At 43.1% G+C, this 22941-nt stretch overlaps 2 protein-coding genes across 2 annotated transcripts in view; both read right to left on the bottom strand.

Moving 5' to 3' along the window:
* Positions 1–5438: 5438 nt before the first annotated feature.
* LOC131107814 (uncharacterized) lies at positions 5439–14763 on the bottom strand. Its single transcript, XM_078787432.1, has 7 exons — positions 14570–14763; positions 13690–13873; positions 10352–13525; positions 7678–7848; positions 7426–7598; positions 7253–7370; positions 5439–7178 (listed from the first exon to the last, which is right to left on the bottom strand). The coding sequence occupies exons 1-7, from the start codon at positions 14761–14763 to the stop codon at positions 6939–6941; spliced, it is 4254 nt and encodes a 1417-aa protein (XP_078643558.1). The 3' UTR covers positions 5439–6938.
* Positions 14764–15662: 899 nt separating this feature from the next.
* The window catches only part of itga9 (integrin, alpha 9), a 46723-nt gene continuing 39444 nt past the window's right edge, over positions 15663–22941 (bottom strand). The window contains exons 22-28 of the mRNA XM_058058166.2: positions 22498–22606; positions 22299–22406; positions 20225–20350; positions 20001–20120; positions 19829–19924; positions 17276–17395; positions 15663–17063 (exon numbers count right to left, since the gene is read on the bottom strand). Coding sequence (XP_057914149.2) covers positions 16965–17063; positions 17276–17395; positions 19829–19924; positions 20001–20120; positions 20225–20350; positions 22299–22406; positions 22498–22606 — 778 coding nt within the window. The 3' untranslated portion in view covers positions 15663–16964. The remainder of the gene's footprint in view (positions 17064–17275; positions 17396–19828; positions 19925–20000; positions 20121–20224; positions 20351–22298; positions 22407–22497; positions 22607–22941) is intronic.

Below are 22941 nucleotides of genomic sequence, written 5' to 3'. Positions count from 1 at the left end.
GAAAGTGCGTCATGTTTCAGGCCAAGCGTGGCCCTTTAAGAAAGATGTGTGCTGTAGTTCTGCGTTTTTGGCACCAGGTGTCTCTGTTCTGCATGCAGCGCTTGCAGTGGGGCCGTACCCTCTCGCATCGTTATGTTTGGGGCCAATAACGTTTTTGTCATAAAATGCTTGTTGAGCCTCTGTAGTGCGGTTAGAAAATAAGAGGGGAAGAACTAATTGTATTTATAAGGGAGTAATTCCATGACTACTATATTGGGGGGAAAGTAACTAATAGTAGTACATTATAAGTGTGTAAGTAAGTCAAAAGGCCTCTAGGGGGCAACAACGGCTAAAAGCCACTAAGTGTACATAAAAAACTTACAATACTGTAATACTGTATATTACTGTATATTATGCACACTCACTACACACATCCAGCCGGGTACTGACATTTGTGTGTATTTGCTTGTACACAGTGTGAACGCACTTAAGTGCAAGTATGCAAGTGTATGTTAAAAGTTGGCTTCTGCATGCATGTGCTTCTACCATATAAGACCATTCACTCGGGAAAGAGACGCCCACAGGAGGACTGAGGCTTCCAAAAGAAGACTTTGACTTTGTACCGCCCATAAGCGAGATAGGTCAGAGTCATCCAAGCTCTCGTCCACCTGTTATTTTTGGAGAAAAGGTCTCTGATTTGCTTTGCTAACCCACTGTTCTTTTAAGGAGAAGGACTTTTGGTCAAGCAACTTTTTCCTACGGAGCGACAAATTCTTGGAACTCCGCACCAAGTGCCTGATCTACCCACTATTGCTTCATTTTCCAAGCATCTTCAACTTTGGAAAATCAAACCCGTTGCCACTGATTGTGATCATTTTTAACTTGTCCACTGCTGCTGATTTGTTGTGTGTTATTATCTATTGTATGTTATAATGTTGCATTTTTACATAGTTGGGTAGCCACAAATTATAACTGCTAATTCATTATTGTAGTATGTCATAAGTCTGTAATTCTGTCATCACTTATCTTTTATTCTTAGGCAGGAGAGCAACGTGCAATTCAACAAGCACTTTATATTTCTGTTCTAGTTCTCTCAGTATTATAAAATGACCATTGTTGGTATTTCATGATTGTAAAATGTTTTGAGAATTGTGAAATGAAAATAGCACTTTATATCTAGTGTGCACTTGGGCAAGTTGCAATATAATACGCATGAAACACATAACCTTGCATGTTTTATGAATAATGTGATTTATATGTTCAAAACCAAGCTGCCAATGGGAAGTGCAAATTAGCCATACGGCTATCATCTCCCATGTCCCATTTTTTCAAAAATCAATCAATCTACACATTTCTTACATATAGTACCTTTAAGACTGACAGCACTCAGTCTGTGACCATCGCTGTCTATGGTCCTGAAGTCTCAGACAGGTCACAGCCCAGAAGGTCCTACAATCAAACACATAGGATTTCTGAACATTTACACCTCTGACCACAACAGTCATAGTACATAGTACATAGTACGGCTGACTTGGGGGCGAGAGGCGGGGTACACCCTGGACCGGTGGCCAGTACACCACAACTGTAATGTAAAGTATTACAATATCAAATTGCATTTTGTGAAAACAAACTAAATGATGCTGTAAATAGTACAGGCTATAGACATTAAGCAAAACATCACATTAAAACATAACCATCTCAAATGATCCTTACTAATAACAATTCATGATTGGCAATGTTTACAAACATTAGGCCTAGCGTGCTGGAGGCTCCTAGCGTACTGCATAAGAGAGAAAAATGCAACATGGACATGTTTGACAATCTAGCGGACTCAAAGGTAGCACCAAACCAGTGGTATTATATGAATCTTGAGATTTCAACCAATCCATTGACACCAAATACATCATGCTTGCTGACCGGGAAAGGAGTGAAAAGTTGTTGCAAAGTTGAACTGTTTTACCGCGACGTGACCATAGACTTTTATTTCAACTGTATGTGGTGCAGCTAATTGTTTTGGAGTATCATGCTGTATAAGAGGAAAAAAATACAAGAGTGACACTTTTGACAATATAGCGGACTGAGCTTTAAAACTACTGCCAAACCATCATATATCTTGAGATTTCAATGAATTCATCCATACAAAATACATCATGCTGACTTACCGGGAAATGAGTGAAAAGTTCTTCCAAAGTTGTAGCCTGTCAGTGCGTCTTCTTTGTTCTGATTGGCAGAGTGGTGGAGCATACCCATACATTCATTTATTTGCTGCAACAAATCATCAACAATGACATCACACTTCATTGAAAGGCCGTTGATGAAATATAATGTAACATAAAGTAACACTGGGAAATGTTCTGTTACTTACGGTAGCCTACATGGCAATTCTCATTGTCCTGCATTCACAATGGTAGATTCATTGAAGTTACAGTCATGATTTATTTGTCAGTCATACTTGAATTGTCACAGACAGTCTTGGTCCATGTGACTATCAAAAAGAGCATAGGCCAGTCTTAAATCTTGACTAATGTTTTCATTAGGCCTACTTCAAAGAATGGACTGTCTATCTATTCAAGTTTTTGGCTTTTGATATGCAGACATGAAATGGTTCAAACATTGGCTCTCATAAGCCACCAGCATAGGCTTGTAGCCATAGCCCTTAAAATGATGAGCATGATCTGTGTGTGTGTGTGTTATTAATAACTTGGGACACTGCTCTGTCACTTTCTGACCTGCGGGTTGCTTGTCAACATTCAGTCACTATTGGCAGGTTTATAAGTAAACAAATAGACAACAACAACAACCACAAAGATCAGTATTTTGTCTCATATTCCATTTGTGGGAAGGTATTACATTTACAGATTTGGACTTTCCCACATTTGGAATCATTTCCTGCAAATGTAAAGGAAGGTGTAACTCCCTCGGATGTGCAACGATCAGACAGCTACTAGTTCTCGTCTTTTACTGATGGATTTATTACAAAACCGACGTGAGAACTAAAAGGGGACAAAAGATACAAAACCCTAAAGGGCTGGCCTTAAAGGGCCATCCTTTAAGGCTGGCACTCTAAGGCTGGCCCTCTAAGGCTGGCCCTTTAAGCTGGCCCTTTAAGGATGGCCCTTTAAGGATGGCCCTTTAAGGATGGCCCTTTAAGGCTGGCCCTTTAAGGCTGGCCCTTTAAGCTGGCCCTTTAAGGATGGCCCTTTAACGATGGCCGTCTAAGGCTGGCCCTTTAAGCTGGCCCTTTAAGGCTGGCCCTTTAAGCTGGCCCTTTAAGGATGGCCCTTTAAGGATGGCCCTTTAAGGCTGGCCCTTTAAGGCTGGCCCTTTAAGGCTGGCCCTTTAAGGCTGGCCCTTTAAGGCTGGCCCTTTAAGGCTGGCCCTCTAAGGCTGGCCCTCTAAGGCTGGCCCTCTAAGGCTGGCCCTTTAAGATGGCCCTCTAAGGCTGGCCCTTTAAGGCTGGCCCTTTAAGGCTGGCCCTTTAAGGCTGGAGCTTTAAGGCTGACCCTCTAAGGCTGACCCTCTAAGGCTGACCCTCTAAGGCTGGCCCTCTAAGTATGGCCCTCTAAGTATGGCCCTTTAAGCTGGCCCTTTAAGCTGGCCCTCTAACCCTAGCCCTAACCCTAACCCTAACCCTAATCCTAATCCTAACCCTAACCCTAACTAGCCCTAACTCTAATCCCCTAACCCAAACCTAACCCCGAGCCCGAACCCTAACCCCTAACCATAACCCTATTACTATATCGCTATCTGGTGGTCAGATGCATGTACTGCAGCTCTGCCGCTCCCACCATGCAAAGTCAATGGAGGAGGCGTTTTTTGCCAATTACTCCACAAGGGAAGCTCGTATCGAGACAGAACTCGCTTCCATCTATACTAATTCCACCCCGAGCTTTCAAATGAGACCATCCGCGACTCATACCTGACTACTGCATTTAAGAAGCTGATACATTCTGTAAAAAATTCCAAGTTGACTCAACTTAAAACATTTGTAACCTCGCTGCCTTAAAATCTCGATTAAGTCTAGCAAATTATTTCAGGTAATTTCAATACACAACTAAGTTTCTCCAACTTAAAAGACCAAGTTCACCTGACTTATTAATTTGTTGTGGGAACTTCATTTTTTAGGTCAAATAACCAAATATTTTGGATGTATCCACAATCTCAACAATCAGTAATCTCAACACATTTTCAAATCAGGTTAACAAATTATTTCAATTAATTTCAATTTAATTGTGAGTTGAATTTACTTGAGCTAATTAGTTAGACTAAATTAAACGTGAGGTGAGATTACTTGAGTTCTAGTGTTGATACAACAAAAATATTTGTTTATTTGACCTAATAAAGAAAGTTCCCGAAACAAAGCAATAAGTACTTGAATTTGATCTTTTAAGTTGGAGAAACTTTGTTGTGAGTTGAAATTACCTAAAATCATTTGCTAGATTTAATCAAAATTTTAAGGCAGCGAGGTTACAAATTATTTTAAGTTGAGTCAACTTGGATTTTTTTACAGTGTGCTATCAAGGCGACAACTGTAAATTTTCCCATGATGCTCTGACTGATGTGACCAAAAAGGTGCTTGATAATGTGAGACATAGTCAAAACGCACTCTACTAAAGCTAACAAAACCACATCTAATATACCGGATATATATTCCGGTATAGATCATCAGATCATTAATACTGAAGACGAAAATGCCCGTGAGGATGAGTTGGAGCTGGAGGACCTGAGGAAACAAAGCATTTCCCCACTTCCCAAGCCTCCCCCAAGTGTGGGCTTGCTCCCCACGCCTGGTCAAAATAGTCCAGATGGATCCTGTCTGAGAGGCTGCCACCATATGCGCCTCGGCCGGCTTCTTCTGGAGGCCTCCTGGAAAGCCCCACAACAATCCTGGGTGGCATTAGTCTGTACGACTTCCGTAGTCAAACTGAGCCTGTCCAGAAGGATCAGGTAGATCCTCCCAAGAAAGTGGGTATTTGGAAAAATCCAGTTAAGAATGACACTCCTCCACCGCAACCTACCTCCTCAAGTCAATGCCGTGTCTCTTTGGAAGGGACAAAAAAACACAGACTCAGCATCTGATCAGTCCCCACATGTCAGTCCACCCACAGTTTCATTGGACTCGGCTGTTACACCCCCTGCAGTGCATAACTTGCCCGTCCAGGCCCTGGCGGAGCTGATCCGACCCCAGTACAGTGACCCTAGGCAAGCCAAATTAGCAGGACTGGGCTCTTTTTACTTTCACGCTTCATCAATTTCTTTACTACAAAGTGCTAAGACTTCTGTTCACTTGGATGGATTTCTTCTATTTTTGTGATTTTAATGTCCTGTTCTGCCACATGACAGAGAAACATGATTTCATCTGATTGTGCAAAATAGTTGTTTTTTTTAAAACTTGTGCTTAAGATTAAGATTAAGATTAAGATATGCCTTTATTCGTCCCTCAGTGGGGAAATTTACAATGTGGGAACAACCTTTTACTTGTAGTGTCTCATTTTAAAATGTGTATAGAATTGAATCTTCAGTTGAATAGGGTCGACATGAAGCTGGGGGATATTTTATAGCTTGTAAGTGGCACTATAAATATAAATAACACGTGCATCCAATTTTGGCAGTGGTAATGGTTTTATTTCATTTGAACATGCATCAGATTCCAATTGAGTGCATCCCATAATCAGTTCCCAGTTCCACATGTCCAAAAGGAGTAGGAAGAAGCAAAGCTTATTAAATCCTACCCCTCCATCTGGTACTTTTACAATCACTAACTGTAACATTTGTTCACTTCCTGCTTTCTATAATACAGTTTAAAGTTTTTTTTGTTTTTTTTTAATAATGCACCTCGTACCGAATTTAAAATAAATTGTTTTACATGTTTTCACTTTCATATTTTAGGCCTGGAAATAATTCTGAGAAATTGCAAGAGTGATGAGTGAGTAATTGATATTTAAGCCATTCGTGCTTTTTGGTGGATGTTTTGTTTTCATGACTTATAAATCAAAATGCATTTTTTAAAAGTACATCCAATACATTGTTTTTTAAGTGTGTTCATTGATAATCACGATATTTCTCTGCATTTCAACATTTTTTAAAACAATATACAGTAAAGTCTCGTTATATCGATATCGGTTAAAACGAATTACTACTTATTACGATACTATTTTCATTTCCCGGCAAATTTCTAGTCTTTTATGATATAATTAGTTCCAGTAGTACGATACACGGTTATTATGATAATCCGGTTACTACGATGCCCTTTTCATCTCCCGCCAGCCAATTTGGTCTGCTTATATCGATACAAAAGCAGCTTAAATCAATCTTTGCTTAAGGATTTCAATACCAAAAAAGAACACGGCGAACGGCTGCTTCCAGTCAACTTTATTTTTCACACTTCCACCACCAGAGTGCAGCACACACAGCGGAAAACACCCGTCCCTCGCGCCTACCCCTCCGGGTGGCAACACCTTCCCTATCGATAGTTCCGGGGTGAATTATGTCCCGGTAACCGGTAATCACTACAGCGTAAGTTTATTTTTATTTACTGTAGTGCTAAATGTATTGTAGTACAAAAGCATGCTAGATACGCAATCCATGAACTCAAGGAGAAAATTACATGCCATATCAAAGATCCGCCCCCTTTTAATGCAGTTCGGCGCAGGATCGGATATATGGATAGTCCGGTTATATCGGTATTTTTTCCGACTCCCGAGAATATCGATATAACGAGACTTTACTGTACTTATCACAACAGTTAATAAATGTTATACCACAATCCTACCAAAGTAAGCAATGTGTTGGTATTGATATCGCACCAGCTGCATTACAGTTAGCTATGAACCACTACACTATTGAAAACTATAACCACAATAATAGCCATATACAGTAGTATTCTTATCTCTTATATTGTCAATAAAAGTTGCTGCAACTACACTAGCTGTGAGTATATTGTGTATATTGTGTACTTATCAGTAGTTTTTGGAGACAAAAAGAACACCTTTCTTTTGAAGCGATAACTTGAAGCCATCTCGCACCGGAGACACCAGACTCGGTGCGAGAGAGTGCGATGAGATCTTCCTCAAACCCAGCTCGTCAGTTTGTGGGTTGGACGTCTCCTGGGCTCGATGGATCTCCAGGTTTCTCTTCCATTGGAAACACAAGGCCATGGCCTCGGCTTCAGCGGAGTTTGGGTCAGGCTGCTTTAAACCCTAACACAGAAACATTACCTCAACCTTTAAAGTAGCGTCATACTAAAAAGAGCCGAGTACGTTGGTATATTTACTGTGATGCAGGCTGTTTCTGCAGCGTGAACCCCTCGCAGGACTGTATGGAGAAGGTTCTGCGTGTTCTTCACCAGGATCTCATCAGATGATTTGCAGCCAGGTGTTACAGCATTGACACTACAATACATGAAGTTACCTTTTGTGTTGTTGCGGCTTGTGTTTTGCTTCTAACCTGGAGAGGATGCTGAGCTGGTTTGTGATGGTGAGAATCTGCTCCACTACGAGGGATAGTTCCTGTGCACACTGTTCATCCAGGCAGTGATTGGCTATGACTTGAATGAAGTCAGTCACTGATTGGCAGTTTGACATCACATCTTTGGCTGCACAGACAAACGCCTCTTTGTTCTGAAGAAAAAATAAACACTAAAGCACAAAGACAAGGCACAAAGCAGAAAAACTCAAGGCGCTCTCTACTGGTCATTACCAGTAATGGACCTCTGTTCCTCAGAAACTGAGTCATGTGGTACAACGTTTCCGCCATCTTTCTGGTCTGCTGGACTATTCTGTTATCTTTGGGATCCCAGCTGTCACTCTCTTGCTTCAGAAAAAAGGAGGTGGAGGTCAGTGAAAAAGCGTCTTTGGAATGAGAAGCAACCTACAAAGAAATATGGACAAATATTGTGTATATTATAATATTGTGTGAGAACACAAAAATATTTACAACATAGTGGCACCGTTTTGCAATAGAGTCGAACTCCAAAAAGAGCATCAATGTTAACTTCTTATACGAGTGACAGGAAGAAAAACTGACTCACTTGAGGAAGAATTTTCGTGTGTGTAAAAAAAAACATATCTTTTCCCCGTTGCTTTCAGGGGAGTGTGGATTGTGGGAGTGGTAAATTTCCGTCACATTTTGAAACGTCCACTAAAACAACTAAATCAGGGGTAGGCAAACTTTTTGACTCGCGGGCCGCATTGATATGACAAAATTTACGGGGGGGGGGGGGGGGGGGCAGACTATATATTTTACACGTAACAGTCCACCTGGTATTATTGTATCTGTAAAATTGTCATGCAATCTGCTATTATTATTTATTATTTTATATTTATATTTAAATATTTTTTAAAATAAAATATTATAATAATTAAATTAAAATATAGTTATTATATTATTATGTAAAATATGCAAATATAACAATAATATTATATATACAGTGAAGAAAATAAGTATTTGAACACCCTGCTATTTTGCTATTTCTCCCACTTAGAAATCATGGAGGGGTCTGAAATTTTCATCGTAGGTGCATGTCCACTGTGAGAGAGATAAACTAAAAAGAAAAATCCAGAAATCACAATGCATGATTTTTTAACAATTTATTTGTGTGATACGGCTGCAAATAAGTATTTGAACACCTGAGAAAATGAATGTTAATATTTGGTACAGTAGCCTTTGTTTGCTATTACAGAGGTCAAACGTTTCCTGTAGTTTTTCACCAGGTTTGCACACACTGCAGGAGGGATCTTGGCCCACTCCTCCACACAGATCTTCTCTAGATCAGTCAGGTTTCTGGGCTGTCGCTGAGAAACACGGAGTTTGAGCTCCCTCCAAAGATTTTCGATTGGGTTCAGGTCTGGAGACTGGCTGGGCCATGCTAGAACCTTGATATGCTTCTTACGGAGCCACTCCTTGGTTTTCCTGGCTGTGTGCTTCGGGTCGTTGTCGTGTTGGAAGACCCAGCCACGACCCATCTTCAATGCTCTGACAGAGGGAAGGAGGTTGTTCCCCAAAATCTCACAATACACGGCCCCAGTCATCCTCTCTTTAATGCAGTGCACTCGTCCTGTCCCATGTGCAGAAAAACACCCCCAAAGCATGATGCTACCACCCCCATGCTTCACAGTAGGGATGGTGTTCTTCGGATTGTACTCTTCATTCTTCTTCCTCCAAACACGCTTATTGGAATTATGACCAAAAAGTTCTATTTTGGTCTCATCTGACCATAAAACTTTCTCCCATGACTCCTCTGTATCATCCAAATGGTCATATGCAAACTTAAGACGGGCCTTGACATGTGCTGGTTTAAGCAGGGGAACCTTTCGTGCCATGCATGATTTCACATCATGACGTCTTAGTGTATTACCTACAGTAACCTTGGAAACGGTGGTCCCAGCTCTTTTCAGGTCATTGACCAAGTCCTGTCGTGTAGTTCTGGGCTGATTCCTCACCTTTCTTAGAATCATTGAGACCCCACGAGGTGATATCTTGCATGGGGCTCCACTCCGATTGAGATTGACCGTCATGTTTAGCTTCTTCCATTTTCTAATGATAGCTCCAACAGTGGACCTTTTTTCACCAAGCTGCTTGGTAATTGCTCCGTAGCCCTTTCCAGCCTTGTGGAGGTGTACAATTTTGTCTCTGGTGTCTTTGGACAGCTCTTTGGTCTTCGCCATGTTACAAGTTAAAGTCTTACTGATTGTATGGGGTGGACAGGTGTCTTTATGCAGCTAACGACCTCAAACAGGTGCATCTGATTCAGGATGATACATGGAGTGCAGGTGGACTTCTAATGGGCAGACTAACAGGTCTTTCAGGGTCAGAATTCTAGATGATACACAGGTGTTCAAATACTTATTTGCAGCTGTATCACACAAATAAATTGTTAAAAAATCATGCATTGTGATTTCTGGATTTTTCTTTTTAGTTTATCTCTCTCACAGTGGACATGCACCTACGATGAAAATTTCAGACCCCTCCATGATTTCTAAGTGGGAGAAATAGCAAAATAGCAGGGTGTTCAAATACTTATTTTCTTCACTGTAATTAATATAATAATTAGCATTAATATAATAATTATAATCATCATAAAAGTTCTAATAATAATTATAATAATCTAATAATAATAATAATAATAATTATTATTATTATGTGCTTGTGTCCCTTTTTTCAGGAGCACTTTGTAAACAACAGACCATGTCAAAAAAGGAAATTGATAAAACCATCAAAAGGTTGGCTCAGGCCATGATGCCAGGTTGTATGTTGAGTTTAAATGAAATGCTTTGGAAAGATTGGGCGGGCCGTATTCAAACACTTGGCGGGCCGGACGTGGCCCCCGGGCCGTAGTTTGCCCACCCCTGAACTAAATACTTGGATTTCTTACTGTGTTTGGGGTTCTGTGTTTGATAGTAGCTATCGTCTTTGATTCTGCAGCATCTTTATTCCTTCTTGGGAGAATCTCAGGCCTTTTGACGTTAGATGCAATGGGAACAGCCTGGACATGTCCATCTGGCAACATGCCTTGTAGACCTGCTCTGATCTTCTCCTTTGCCTCTTGGTGAATCCCATCCTGCTTACTGATCTCCTCCACCACATAGTGAGCTTTGGCTGACCAGCACTGAATCTTAACCTCCAGGTTAAATGTGTCGCAGAAAGAGCCAGTCTGGACGACGAGGCACATCTCACTGATGATATCAGACATCAGAAAACAGAGATGGTCGTTGATGGACCGCAGGGTGGAACGAGTACGGCTGTCCCGCATGTAGCTGAAGCTCTCTTCCACTTTTTTGGTGGCGGCTTTTACGTTTTCAAAAAGCAAACAAGCTGATTGTTCAAATCTTTGCTGTGCTTCTTCCGCCACAAAAGCCATTTTGAGCAGGTTGTGGAGCACGGTGTCATAGCTGTTATTTTCTTTGCTCAGAAGCCCAGAGAGCTCTTTCATCTTAATGATAACATTTCTCTGAAGGAGCTCTGGCTGAGCGAGTTGCATGACACTTGGGGTCACACAGAGGTCCCCCGCAGCTTGAAGGTACCGCTCAGTCAGAGTTTTCAACTCATCCTGGAGTACTGTTAACTCTTTGGACTTAAAAACACTTTTACAGGTTAGACTGGTGAGGTTCAAAGCCTCCTGGATTCTCAGTGAGCTCTCCGATAAGACTGAGAGCAGCTTTTGAGGGCCGTGTTGGTTGATGTTTCTTGACGTTCCCAAAATCCTGTCCAGAGAATTGAAGAAAATGTGAACAGACAGACCCCAGAGGATGCAGAGCCCCTCCAGTTGATCAACCTGCCCTTCAGGTGAGCCCCTAAACTCCATTAGATTCCTCGTACTGTTCTGGGCTTTGTTGAGTTTGTTGTGCAGAAGAGTCAAAGTCTCATCCGTTTGAGGAGTTACATGTGACAACGTCAGCAGCTGCACGGTGTCGGCACACGAGGTCATCACTTCATTTAGCTGTTTTTTCACATCTGCCGTCGTCAGTCGAGCGAGACGCATCTCAGCATAAACGACGTGAAACCAGGGTCCGGTTCCCGGCAGTAGAGTCTTCCGGATGTTGTTGATGAGGTCGGAAAACTGTGTGCTGAGTCGAAAGACACTCTCAGTACTCAGTGAGGAGCTCATGGCCGACTCTTGAGCAGTCTGGACCAGCAGAGGTGTCAGGGACACCAGTTCAGCCCGGAAGCTTTCCAGAGTCTTACAGTCGATGCCATCCATGATGGCTAAAGCTTCCCTTGTCGCTTGGGAGTAGCAGTTGGACAGCTCAAGAACGCCGGTACACACCTGGTTGAGGGCTGCAATGTCTTTGCCTTTAGTCACGCTCACGACTTCTTGTAGGAGGGGTAAAAGGTCAAATTCAACAGGCATCTGGATCAGTTTAGGCTCCTCTGAGTTATCGTCTATCCTTAAATCATCGTCAAATTTACGAGACAAGTCCACTTCCACGATTTCTCTATCTGACACCTCCTCCTCATGTTCCGTGTCAATCATCCTCAGGAGCGACGAATCCAAACTTGTCAGCCCATGATCCTCACTTAAGTCACAGGAGTTGTGTTCGGAGACGTGGGGCTGACGGGCACTCTCCCGTAGAGGACTAAGGAGATGTGGATGCTGGTGGCCATCCAGTCCCTCCCTGAGGACTTTAAAATGGTGAATAGCAGCAGAGACATTGTCAGAAAAGGGTGAAGACGCGTCCACATTGACGCTGTGTCCTGCAAGCATGTCACTGACCGACTGGCTCACGTTGCTTTGACAAATGTGAGCCTGTTTGAGCAGGACCAGGAGGCCATTCCTGTAGATGGGGTCTTCACTCCGGTCTAAATGCCTCCTGACAGACCGCATCACCAGCTTCATATGACACATTAGCTTGGCCGCATGCACACGGAACAGCTCGTGGCTTTGTTGCCTGTACGCATCATCGCAGCGACTGCTCTCATTTGCCATCTCTGTAAGAGCCAAATTTGTAAACGCTCTGATGTCCATCACGTCGCTGACAGCATCGTGGAGCTGTCTCCATCCTTCTTGCCAGTTCTGACAACATTCATTAAGCTTCTCAAGAGTTTGGACCGAGTTATCAGTCAATTCCAGAGACAGAGGAGAAATCTGGGCTCTCAGTCTCGTCAGACACACTCTGGAGTTCTCAACGTTCTCTAGGCTCTTTGCATCCTTGGTTACTGCGGAGAAAAAGCAAGCAACTTCTATCATTCTATCAGAGTACGATATGAACTCTTCAACTGGTGGTTGAAGAAAGCTTAGATCAGTCTCTGTGGAGGAACCCACAACCAGAGCTTCCCTCACCACATTGGAAAGTTCCTCAAAGACAGAAGACGCCACCGGAAACGTGTCCAAGAGTTGATGAAGAACGGCAGCCATCATTGCTTTGTCGAGACCTTCAAGGAGTTCCTCTAATGAAGCAAAGATGTTCCGAAAATGCTGCTGATGATCCTCAGAGGACCTCAAAAGGTATTTCATATCGGACCACAAGTGAAGAACATGTCGACAGTGCAGCACCAGTTTTTGCTGAAGCTCTCTTGGAGAAGAGTTGGCCACAGCCATGCAGTGAAAGACAAGATCTCGAACCAGGCTGTCCAAGTCATGACCTGACATGTTGGACCAACCCTCAAGCAGCTGCAACAAACGGATCCTCCTCTCGGTGTAAAAACCACACGTTCCCAGAGATCCTCTTTGACATTCACTTTTCAAAGTGCTGACCATGTTGTCCACAGTGCTCTGCACCTTGTCCAGTATGAACTTCTTAGCTGCTTGAGCCTCCTTGCTTGTCGGGTGCCTGATGGTGGTGCAGGTAGCGGTGTGAAGCATAGGGATACATCTTCTTAGGATCTCCAAGGAGTTTCTAAGCTCTTTGGCCTGTCGGGGATCCTTTAAGGAGTCAGCTCTGTCAGCGGTTAGACTGCTGAGATGAAGCAAGGAGTCAGAAAACACTTGAAAGGCTTTGAGCAGGGAATGGATGTCCGAGCTGGAGCCGAGGTCAGAGAGATGCTCTGACACTTGATCTGCAGCTGCTAGGACTTCTCTTACTGTGGAGTTGTCATCCACTAAGAGAACCTGGAGGAGGAAAAACAGACATGGTCACTTCACCGTGTAGGATCCTATTCATGAACCAACATGTTGGACTCCCACATCCCAAAACATGTATATTAGGTTAGTTAGAGACTCTGAATTGTCCACTGTGATATGTACTAGTCCAGGGTGTACTCTTCTAGTCTTACTTTGACCACTCCCAGGAAAACCGTTTGTGCAGCAGTGATGAGTTCCTCTTTGTGCTCAGTCAAGTCGGGTTGGATGCTGAGCTTCTGGGCCGCCAGCAGCACATGTTGGCCCGACACTGTGACGGGTTCCAGCAGAGAGGACATTTCCTTACGTAGCACATCGTCGTCAGTCTCTGCAACTTGTCTGGAGATAAGACAGAATGGGGAACATTTAGTGGTACACAAATGTAATAAGGATTCATTTTGATTGACATTGTTAGCGATGGTGCAAAACTGCACTGCATCATACCGAGGTGTTCATTATACCGTATTTTGGTTATTATACAGCCCTGATTAGCATGTTTTTTAGTCTGCCCAAATGTTGCCTCTGCATATGTTGCGTGAGTCTGAGTATATATTTTTTTAGACTGTAACAAAACAGCTCATCTTGCTGACATAATGGCAACCAGAACCGAAGTCAGTTACGTCAAAAATATTAACATAAAACACGTTTTTAAAAATAGTTTTCAATGGATAAAACAATTCTCAATGCATATAAATAAGGAAGGAATGGGTTAAGTGAACATATAAGGTTACTTTTGTCTTCATTGAAGATGTTGACTGTTCCTAAAGATAGGATGTGACGCCACAGATGCCGTCTTCCTGTTTTGTCACGAGTTGTTTCATTCATCATTTATACGTATTTATATGCATTTCAATTTGTTTTCTGCGTGTAAAAGTCTAAACAGATGTTTTTAGCATGGTACGTGCTTTCTTATGGGAAACATAGGGCTAGCTAGCCTGAGGCAGACCTTTTGTATTGAATTAATAACGCTAACCAAGGTTCCACTGCGGTGGGGTATGTTAAATGGTGCAAATACAGTCCTACACATACACATACCTGGAGGCCACTGCCGCCATATTGGCAGTAGTTTTAGCCACAGACCGAGCCGCCTCCTCCAGCTGGCTAAAGTGCTTAGGGTCCTCCAAGCTGTCACATAGCAGTACCAGGTGACACAGGCGGCACGCGAACGGGGCGACCACCTGGTCCACTGCCACTGTCCTAATCAGGCCGTGGTCCAGTAATGAAGACATTTCAGAGAATTCAGACAGCTTCTATAGCTGCCCCAACAAAAGCCAGAATGTACTACGGTATGTGGGCTCTGTTCTCGGCAGCGTGCATAGTGCGTTTCAAAATTCAAAGACAGCAAACAGAACGTGTTTGATGACAGTGTTTCTTAGCAACAGATCACATGACCACTCAGCTGCAACATCAGTGGGCTTAGAGTGAGCAGGTTGAAATAAATTATCATTCTTATCAACACTTTCCTTTTGAATTTGTGATTGTGGCACTATTGTAGTTGGATTATTGTTGAATGTCCTTAGTGAGTAACTACAATATTTTTATAGTGTCGCCTTGCAGAGGAGAAACAATAAACTAATAAACCTTTGACTTAAAAAGGGATGGCTCTGGTGTATGTTCTGTGTAAGTGGTGGCTATACAGGAAGTACAAACATAGTAACCAGCAGAGGGCGCCAAACACCACAACAGCAACATGCATCATCATGGGTTTCACTCTAAAATTTATCATCAGATAAATACACAACTTTACTCCATTTCTTAAAAAAAATCCACTCTATAATGTGTATGATATTCAGTGACAGTAGTATATTCAGAACAAAAAAAAAAAAAACCCAAAGAGCGTGACTTAACGGTGACAGCAAACCACCAAAAATACATCCATCACAGTTCAAACTGACTCCACCATACAAAATGAAGTGTCTCTTGTCTCTGCATTGCATGATGGACTGTGAAGGTATACAGTATATGCCGTCATGCCAGTGGAATCCATAGGCAATAAACAATAAAACACAACAGGAAGTTTGACAATCATCGTGAGCCCGGACGCTGCAGTCTACGAGAAATAGCTCTTTGGCATTGCACATTTCAGTTCCCTAAACCATTTGATGCAAACACACTGTATATTCTTTAAGGGTGGGTGGGGCGGGATTAGATTAATATGGGGTTACAACAAAAATGTCATTTTGCAAGGAATACTTTGAGTTACATTTTGAGGGGAGAGTTTATATACATTTCTTTTCACTGTGATCAACATAAAGTCAATAGCCCGCCAGTCACAACACGTTGGAAGGGGCATTAAACACTTTTAATGCAGGCGAATCATTTTCAGCTTGGTAAGGTTTGCTCATGTTGCACTGAAAACGAGCCCCAAACAGCTTGTTAATGTGTACTGTATGCCTATTTTTAGGGTATTACTCACACTAAAGAACCCCCCGCTGTGAGGGAATCCAGTCTCTCTCTAACACACACACACACACACACACACACACACACATCTGGCTGAGCTCAGGTTTCATACTGAACATCTAATAACATCATAGTAAAACTGAATACGCTCAGCTGTCCGCCATTCAGTCTCAGCTCACACGTAAATTAGAATCTCAGAGAAACATTTCATTGAGAATTTACATCCACCAAGACACAATACTAGGGAGACCTGCACAATCTAAGAAGACCCAGTTGTAGCATGCTTGTGTCTTTCTTAGGTAAAATGTAAAGGGGAGAAAAAAATATGTCTGACAATCAAACAAAAGCGTTGTGACCAACTAAAAACTTGACTCCACAAATGTGTTGTGCTTTTTCTTTGGCATTTTGATGATAAATCACTGTGAATATAACTATAGAACCAGAAATTAAACCTGTTGCCATATACTAGGGTAGGGTCAAAAATGTATTTTCGCACGTATTATATTTACTATATGCTACACAGCTCTCATTAGAATGTGCAGGTGTACCTAATATTTGTGTCAGGTTATGTACTCATTTTGTGAGAACATTGTGATCCGTGTATGAGGCATTGAGGAGCATCAGACATCAGTGCTTTTAGGAAAACCTACTGTGGACTTCACCCTCCATAGCCCGCTTTTGAACAATATGGCTTAAAGTGTATAAAAAAAATAAACAGCCCTGAGGTTTTTGTCGTCCACCGGTATCTACATTCTTCAGGCGAGAGCTCCATGCTGCCAGCTGGAGGGTAGCGGAGTTCTACGTCCTGTGGCAGGCCGCCTCATAAGTTCCTGGACCCCCGCATCCCACAAAAACAACAAATCTCCAGAAAATATGGAGAATATTCTTCTTCTTCCACATATGGAAGGCTTGGCGGGCCTGGTGCCACCGGGGCTGCAAAGGAGCCCTGAGCTATTGGGTCCACCCCTGACCCAATCCCTAAATGTCACTGGCTCCACGGGGATCCCCACCATCACCACTACCAGCCTCAGTGGTTCTTTTCCATCCAGTCCCAGCTTTCCCCACTGTCCTTCCTGTTCCGCTCAGCCTCGATGATCTCACGGTACCGCCGACGGAAGAAACCCATCTGCCAAAAATGACAAAAGTTAGAAGTCGTCCCTTATAAAGAACACAAGTATGATTTCTGATAAATGTCATTTCTATGTGAGGCGTAAACTCCTCCTAATCTGTTTTTTTCCATCTCTTAAAGATCCCAGAGAGAACTCGTCCTCTTCCCCAGCAGCCAGCTATCGCTACGCTCCACTTCTACTGACAACATAGAAAAGGTCGTATTTGTACCTTCCATAGCAGCACAGCTAGGAGCAAAAAGATGAGGATCCCCACCAGCAGACTGATGGCGATGATCCAGCCCACCACGTAACCTCTGGGCTCCTGACTGTGGAGGGCCTCAAAGATCAGCTGGAATACAACACACACACACACACAAACACACACATTAGGTTCTGCTAAGCATTTGTAGAGCCGTGTAGATATGCTAAGAAGTGATACGCTGTACAATGCACTGTACAGTAAAGAAAGTGTAGTATTAGTATAAACCCCTTCCTTATACTTTGTTGGGCTTGTTTTTCCATTTGTTTCCCAACCATGGGTATGCATACACCTAGTGGTACACAAGCAAACCGCAGGGGGTATGTGGAAACAGAATACCGTGATTGTGGGGTCAAATGGCACCGTGTTGTGTAGTAATGAGGGTAATATGGTGCAGGTCAACATAGAGTAAACAAACACTTATTTGATGTAGAGCGTCGACTTGGTTCACTACATTTGTTGTGTTGCTGCCGGATGTTCCCATTATTAGAGTGAGACTGTGTGTGTTCTTTGGACAATGAGAGACAGCCGGATAGCCACCTCGAGGTCTGTCATTTGCAGTCATTTTTTCATTCATTTTGATGACATTATTTTGATCATTTTCATTTCTAAACTGTCCACGATTGTTTTATTTCAATCATGTGGTATAACGTTTTTCCTCTTTCTAATAATATATATTTCTTCAAACATGCCAAGGACCCGTCTTGTGTTGTCTATCATTCCAGCTCACCCTCATACAAACCCATGTAATAAAATGTAAACAATAATAATAATAATAATGTGATAAAAATGCGTCAAAATGCACCAAGAAGATAATAGGATCTAAAGGAACCTGTGTTGCTCTGAATGTCACTTTTGCTGATAAATGTAAATATAATTCTGGTAAGTTCCCTCAAAGTGACCTCATATTTTTATCATTGTTTTGCATCACGTGCTTAGCAGCGAGCGTTTATCTTACGAGGTGCCTCTGAATCCTTCATCATCTACTCCCCTTTTAAATTTAGAGGCTACACATATGAAACCTCTCTTTTGTCTGCTTCCCAGCACATTATTGACCTACTGGTTGTCCATCACTGTCAAGTCCAGTTGCACCACAAAGGCTCCCATTAGCATGTAATATACTATATGCTCTGATTTTCACTGGATTATCTAGCAATGACTTCCGAACTCAAGCCATTTGATACTTTTGTAACACTGATTGCTTTAACAGATTTACACGAAATTAGCCTCACTTGACTGAAAGGTGCAGTAATACTAGCCATGTGTTTATGTCAAAAAGCAGACCTCCAATATAGTCAAGAACATTCATTGGCTTTGGGAAAGGTACGGTCTTGGACAAATGCAAATGTTCCACAATTAGTACGTGTAAATACGAGAGGAATGGCGTCATAGCACACGGCGTTGTCTGGGCTTTGATGACAAATGTGGCGTGAGACGGTGGGCGAACACAAAATAAAGATAATCGCCCTGCTGAATAGTTTCCCACATTAACACCTTCACCAGCTCGCAGCGCCGGAATTTAACAGCTGCTGAGTACGGCGAGATGAACGCTCCTCTGGTCATTCTTCGCTCTGTTCATTGGAGAAATGCAAAGCCCAGACGTAGTGGATTTGTGTTGGTGTGTTTACATGGGCGGAATGATGAGAAACACAGCTTGATACTCAAACTGGGACCACAACTCAGACTTTAGGAATGTGTGTGTCACACGCAGGGTCAGAAAGGCTACCTTTTTCGTCACTAAGTCAATCACATGAGAGATGCTACCTAGAGGATGCTCAATTTAATCATCACAACTGATCTGCTGAGCCATCCAATCAGTCGGCAACCAACAGTGTGAGGGGGAGGGTCTGTCCTTGAACGCAGCAGAGGTACAGAGGAGCAGAGGACTCCCCATACTGTATATCTATCAGCAGACTTCCATTTCAGGGACGTTTTGGGTAACAGAAATCTAAACATGCAGAAAAACTGAATTTGATCAGTGCACCCCACAGACTCACGCCACTTACCTCACTGTGAGCACATCTTATTGGAGTTGGAACAAACACACTCAACATTAAACACATCGTTCAAATGTTCTGACATAGTACTGTGCAAAAGTTTTAGGACAGGATTAGATGATTTAGCAAAAGAGTAGAACCTCGGTTTTCTACAAAAATTGTTGCTAAATATATGTTGGTTATCGTAAGGGCAAAAAAGTGCACCTAACTAACTAGTGGAGTGGTTATTTTAGAGTTGGGACACTATAAACAGATTCCTTTAATCATCTGGCTGGTTTATTTGTTCATGGACAACACAGTGAATGATGAAAAGCACCGTACACCCTGCACTGATGAGGCCTTCAACTGCACTGTGTAATTCCGAGTGCTAATGAATATATGGTGTGTTTAAAAAAAAAAAATAGCAAAGCAAAGAACACAGGTTGCCGGGGGAATGGTTTAACGGAGACACATAACAGCCAGTGTGTATTGATGATTGTATGCTAATGATAGCTAGTTGCATGGTTACTACAGACGATGCACTCACAGAGATGTCTTCTGGCAGGCCTTTCGGCACCTCCACAGTCCTGTCGTTCACCTGTACGTGGCCTCGCGCCACAAACTGAATCACGGAGGAGGTGTCCTGCAGAATTGCGACTGGATTCAGTCAGGAGTTCAAAACAACATGTGATGGGCAAACTCTCAACGCGGCCACTTACCCTTTTCAGAATTTCCGTATTGATGAGAAGTTTGGTGTCTACACTCAAAGCTTCTTCTTTGAGCTGCGGTCCCAAGCTGCAGGAGATGCTCATACACGCTCTCCCCGGCCTTTCACAGTCCTGTCGTAGAGAGAGAACGTGAGGAGAAGCATTCACAGAGACGACTGTCAGTGTGAGCTTTGGGTTGTTGTGATGAGCGCAATGTGAGCTCGATGCATAACTACCAAGACTTTGCGGCCAGACTTGGTGAAGAAGGCAAATATAGAGTGGAAGATGCTCTCTCGGTCCTGGGGGACAGTGCACGGTGTTGGGTTCCTGTGTGAGGTGCAGTTTCCTCGGCCGTCTGCCACCTGAAACAAGACAGTCACAAAGAAAGTTAGGAGTGTTCAATGGACATCACGTGGAAGCGTTATGTGTGTAACGTGCACAAACCATTGCTTTAATGCATGGAATATGGAAACAATGGTTTGTGTGACCTTAAATGATCCAACCCAATTATTGCTCTGGGTGGTTCTGCACCCCCCTCCTCAACAGATTTCTCATATGGATTGATTTAGCGGTAGCCGGTTTACAGCTCAGCATGCTCAAGGGAATACTTTTCCTTTCCCCTCTTTTCTGTCTGACCCGAAACTCTGGAGGTGGAAGTCTGTCCCGGTCAGGGGGTCATAGGGTACATTTGAAATGAAAGCACTTTTATAAATGTACCAGACTCCCAGTCGTGATGGGAGGTACGCTACATTTGCAAAACAATGTTACACCAAACAAAGCAGAGCTTGGTACTGCCGATACCAATATCGCTTTATCAATAAATAATGTCAGTTATTAGCTATATACAAAATCAAATTACACTTAACAATATTTAGCCAAGGCAGCACGGTGGACGAGTGGTTAGCGCACAGGCCACACAGCTAGGAGAGATAGTTTGAGTCCTCCCCGTGCTTGTGTGAGTTTCCTCCCACATTCCAAAAACATGCTAGGTTAATTAGCCACTCCAAATTGTCCATAGGTATGAATGTGAGTGTGAATGGTTGTTTGTCTATATGTGCCCTGGGATTGGCTGGCCACCAGTCCAGGGTGGACCCCGACTGCTGGGATAGACTCCAGCACACCCCTGCGACCCTAATGAGGATAAGCAGCATAGAAAATGGATAAATCTGCCAACAGAACATGAAAATTGCCTGCTTGTGTCAAAAGATATTGAACATAATGTCGATTTCCACTTTATGTAGAATGTGATGCGCAATATCATGCTAATAATGGCGCATCTATGAATTTTGGTCCATTTTCCAAACCTCCTGTTGCCACCCAGACGGCCCGCCCACACACTTTTACTACATGGCTTTATCCTGCCATTGCTGCTCTGATGATTCATGGACCCTAAACCTGGTGTATTCCCCCCAGGAAAACAGTATTCACATGTCAAATAAGCAAGATTGAGGGATTTTTCTCGAGTCAACTAGGAACATATGGAGCAGGAGTTTGGAACACGTAAACAAATGAATGTATAGGAATGATATGACCATAAAATAATGTCTGGCGCACTTCATGGCATTTAGATACGTATGTGCTCCCAGGCTGGGGATGGTGTGGCGCAGTAGCCTGCTCCACAGGTGTCCCCTTCCCATTCCGTGCAAACTGTCTGATCCCTTAAAAGTGATTCCAGATGGCTCAAGGAGGGTGGGATGTAGTCAACCCCGTCCGCCCATTCATAGTAAATACAATTAACAGCTTGAGCTCCCCCATGATCTTCCTCAATGAAAGGGCCAACTCAAGGGTTAAGAAAACAGCCAAACCCACTGGGAATATTGTGTTTCTTTATCTAAATGCAAAATGTTGTGAAATAAAATGGTTGGCTGGATTCAGAAGTAACATCAACACTTGGACGCTTTGCTTCATGCGTCACGAGAAGCCTGATGCTCGACAACTACAGATCCATCCATTTTCTATGCCGCTTATCCTCGCTAGCGGGCATGTTGGAGCCTATCCCAGGTGTCTTCTGGCAGGGGCGGGGTGCACGCTGGACTGGTGGCCAGCCAATCCCAGGGCACATATAGACAAACAACCATTCACACTCACATTCATACCGATGGACAATTTGGAGTGGCTAATTAACCTAGCATGTTTTTGGAAACCGGAGTACCCGGAAAAAACATGCTCTCCATACACAAGCAGGGAATCGAACCTGGGTCTCCTAGCTGTGTGGCCTGTGTGCTAACCACTCAGACACCATGCAGCCTACTAAAGATGTGACTTAATAAACAAATGCCTGCAAATGAAAAGCCCACAGTCGGCTTCCACCTGTGTCTCCACAATGTGGAACATGTCGGCTCCATTGCCAGCCAGCTGGTTTGGAATCCTGATGTCCACAGTGGACCCTGGCAGGCGACTGGGCCCGTTGTTTATCACCTGGAACACGGATGCAGGAAGACGTATGAACGTACAGAAAGAGCCAAATTAACACTGACAACTGTGTGTGTGTTGCCACTGATGATTTTACCTGGAAGGTGAGATTGAGCGGCTGAAAGTCGCACTCCATGTCTTCTATCTGGATGAAGCGTGAGGAGTCGATGGAGTTTCCATACACAAATGAACTCGGTGTCACCACACTGCAGAGAACACCACAAATGATGTTACTTTTTTAACAATTTAGTGATTTATTAACCCAAAGTGACAAAATGAGCACCCCTGCAGTAGTTGCCAGATGTGCTGTGATGCCTCCCTTCCATTTACAGACAACAGACACAGCAGACTTATCACATGTCAAGGTTCTGGCGGATTTGGACTGTTTTACATCTCTCTCCCTTTGGCTTTGCAATAAACCATTCCGAGATAAGGCCTTTCATGTTGATGCGCTCCTCCAGCGTGACGACTCTCCCGAGAGCCAGCAGACAGGCCCTCAATGCGCACGCATGGTCATTCTAGGCTACTTCTGTATCTTGGA

Source organism: Doryrhamphus excisus, linkage group LG20, assembly GCF_037039965.1.
Source record: "Doryrhamphus excisus strain RoL-2023G ecotype Guam linkage group LG20, RoL_Dexc_Guam_v1.1, whole genome shotgun sequence".
Classification (NCBI taxonomy): Eukaryota; Metazoa; Chordata; class Actinopteri; order Syngnathiformes; family Syngnathidae; genus Doryrhamphus; species Doryrhamphus excisus.
This window is presented reverse-complemented; position numbering and strand designations above follow the sequence as displayed.

Bases quoted from the DNA above. Each gene is read 5' to 3' on its own strand.
- LOC131107814 (XM_078787432.1), bottom strand. From the start codon at position 14,763: ATGTCTTCATTACTGGACCACGGCCTGATTAGGACAGTGGCAGTGGAC. The intron at 13,874-14,569 runs GTATGTGTATGT...TCTTATCTCCAG, and splicing joins ATGGCGGCAGTGGCCTCCAG to ACAAGTTGCAGAGACTGACG. The intron at 7,599-7,677 runs GTAATGACCAGT...TTTTTTCTTCAG, and splicing joins GGAACAGAGGTCCATTACTG to AACAAAGAGGCGTTTGTCTG.